This window comes from Pygoscelis adeliae, unplaced genomic scaffold (genome assembly GCF_000699105.1).
Source record: "Pygoscelis adeliae isolate BGI_AS28 unplaced genomic scaffold, ASM69910v1 Scaffold63, whole genome shotgun sequence".
Lineage (NCBI taxonomy): Eukaryota > Metazoa > Chordata > Aves > Sphenisciformes > Spheniscidae > Pygoscelis > Pygoscelis adeliae.
The window spans coordinates 450,301-453,327 of NW_008824414.1; the positions used below are offsets into that span (position 1 = coordinate 450,301).

At 46.7% G+C, this 3,027-nt stretch overlaps 1 protein-coding gene across 1 annotated transcript in view; it reads left to right on the forward strand.

Moving 5' to 3' along the window:
• The window catches only part of MCM3AP (minichromosome maintenance complex component 3 associated protein), a 28,080-nt gene that overhangs the window by 1,969 nt on the left and 23,084 nt on the right, over positions 1-3,027 (forward strand). The window contains exons 2-3 of the mRNA XM_009320830.1: positions 47-270; positions 951-1,029. Coding sequence (XP_009319105.1) covers positions 47-270; positions 951-1,029 — 303 coding nt within the window. The remainder of the gene's footprint in view (positions 1-46; positions 271-950; positions 1,030-3,027) is intronic.

A 3,027-nucleotide genomic window follows, 5' to 3' on the forward strand; every position in this document is an offset into this window, starting at 1 on the left:
GTGTGTCACCTCGCTTTCTGAGGTGGCTGCCTCCCTCTCTTCACAGATGCCGCCCCCGCGACCCCCGCCCGCCGGTCTCGGGGCAGCGAGAGCACGGAGGGGCTGGGGGGCCTGTCGCCCGGCGAGCTGACGGCCATCCAGTGCAAGAACATCCCCGATTACCTCAACGACAGGACGGTGCTGGAGAAGCATTTCGGCCAGTTCGTAAAAGTTCGACGGATCATGACCAGGCGCAATAAAAAAATGGCTGTTCTGCACTTTTTTGATCATGTGAGTCTTGGAAGCGGTTGGTTTAAATCTGGGTGCTTGGGATGGGTCCAGCTCTGGTGAGATCTGCACCCCTGTTTGGGAACGCGGTATGTTTTTCACGTGGGGGAAAGCTTTGTATTGTGAGCACTGTATTACAGACAGGGATAGAAGCGTGCTGAGCTGTACCTAAAACGTGGTAGCTGCCAGAGCTCTGCCTCGCTTTAGCTGTCCTGTTAGCATCCAGCTCAAACACCAAACGGATCTTGCCTGTTCGTTGGCTCACGTTGCCCAAACCTGAATTACATACGCTGCTGCATTCTTCCTCAGGCTTGGCAGCACCAAGGGCGAGGTGAGCTCGTGCCATCTTTGCAGGGTGACCTGCTCACTGGAAATACTGCCGTTACGTCAGCACTGAGGTGTGTTGAGGAGCCAATTCAGAGACTGCATGGTCTGTTCCTGTTTTGTGCTTAAAAACACACCTTTGGTATCAAGTGCTCTAAGATTGCTGTGGCTCTCAGAAAAGCAGCAATTTTTGTGGAAACCAGTCCCGCTGGTTGTGTGTAGGTCTTAAGTGAGAGGTTAAAATGCAGTAACCAGAATTTTATGGAAATTGGTAAATGTTTCTGTGGCAAAAACTGCGCTGCGTGTTTTGGCGTTGTGATGTTAATAGGTTTTCATACTCTGCTTTTGTTTTCTTTCAGGCCTCTGCAGCTCTTGCCAGAAAAAAGGCGAAAGAGTTGCACAAAGACATAGTAACATTTTGGCAAAAGAAGAAAACAAGTAAGTTGGTGTTTCCAGATACGATTACTGGGTGATACATAAATGGTGCGGCATCTGCTCTGTTCTTTTTTTCCTGACGTGCTGAGATCAATACAAAGATGATCTCCACAGTAGGAATATTACAGTTCCAGAAGTATGATGGTTCCCTTTGACTTTTGCTAGTCAGACTGTTTGGCGCGCAGAGCTTCTGGGAGCATTGAAGGTTATTCTTTACAGAAGCATAAAAATAGTTGTTCTGCGTTTTATGTGACATCCCAGCTAGCTCTGTTTGTGGCAAAGGCTAATGGTGAATATGCAGAGGAGGGGAAAAAGAACAGGATAAAGCATGTAATTTCTCAGCCTTTAACAGCCTATGGCTCAGGAACCCTGGGAGCCAGAAGGGGTGTCTTAGCCCTTGGAGAATTTTTCTCTTGTGAAGTTACCCAGTTGCTTTTGTAAGCTGTGTAAATTTCCAGCATCTGCAGTACTGTCCTCTGGTATTGAGGAAGTTTTAAGTGAGCAACTGCAAATCGCAGTTGGAAATTGCACTGTTTCTTTCTTAAATTCCTGTTGTCTAAAACATTTTGCTTGATCTAAGCCAAAATGCTGTTTCAGCCATACGAAAGAGCTGAAGACACTTGAAATGACGGTGTAGTTTTACAAGAGAATTTAGAAACAATGCAGCCACGGAAGAGGAATACAGCGATGTTGACTTTGTGCTCCTATCTAGAAGTAGGATGTTCTTTGGGGATGTAAGAAAACCCAGTTTCAAATGCCTCACTGCCTGCTTCAGAGCATGGGCTGGAATGTGGGCTTCCAGCTTTCAGGAAAGTGTCCTGAGAACTGAGTAAAGGAGTACCCTTGGAGTGAGTGTCTGTGTTGCTGAGGTTGCTGTTCTGCGTATCAACAATTACATACTGCTTGAACCAAAAAGAGAGAACAGTGTGTGTGACTGGCCTCCAGAGAACTGAGCTTAGAAATGGGAAGCCCGGATTCCGGAACGCTGCTTGGGATTAGGGCAAGAGATGTGAATGTTGGCTGTTCACCCCCTAGGCGAATACTTGAATTGTCAAGTGCTTCCCTTTCTTTAGCTTTATGAATACTGCGTGTGTACCTCTGAGATCCTAGCCTGGGGATGCGCTTCAGCTGTCAGCAAATGAATGGTTCACCACAGCTTTCACCAACCACAAACTTGCCTTCCAGAAAGTGAACAGCTGCAGAGTTGTCTTCCTGTGAATTAACATCTTGAAGCAGCAGCTATAGGGGCGTGTCCTGGTTTCGGCTGGGATAAAGTTAATTTTCTTCCTAGTAGTTGGTATAGTGCTGTGTTTTGGATTTAGTATGAGAATAATGTTGATAACACACCGATGTTTTAGTTGTTGCTAGGTAGTGCTTCCGCTAGTCAAGGATTTCTCAGCTTCCCATGCTCTACTGACTGAGAAGGCTGGAGGTGCACAAGAAGCTGGGAGGGGGCACAGCCAGGAGAGCTGACCCAAACTGGCCAAAGGGATATTCCATACCACGTGACGTCATGCTCAGTACATAAACTGGGGGAAAGCTGGCCGGGGGGGCCGCTGCTCGGGGACTGGCTGGGCATTGGTCGGCAGGGGGTGAGCAATTGCATTGTGCATCACTTGCTTTGTGTATTCTATTATTATTATTTTATTTCAGTTACTAAACTGTTCTTATCTCAGCCCACGAGTTTCCTCACTTTTACTCTTCTGAATCTCTCCCCCATCCCACGAAGGAGGGGGGGAGTGAGCAAGCAGCTGTGTGGTGCTCAGTTGCTGGCTGAGGTTAAACCACAACAGGGTGCCTGTTTGCCTTTGTCATTTTATTGTGGTGTTAATGTGAATGGCAGTATTCTAAAATAACTAATCTGAGAGAATTTAAGAAATCCAACTGGTTGAAAATTTGTTCCTGGGAGAAGAAATTCTCCCTTCCTGCAAGGTGTAGATGTAACTCTTGAGAAGGCATGCCAACCTCAGTCTAAGCTTGGGTATGTGAAATAAATAATTA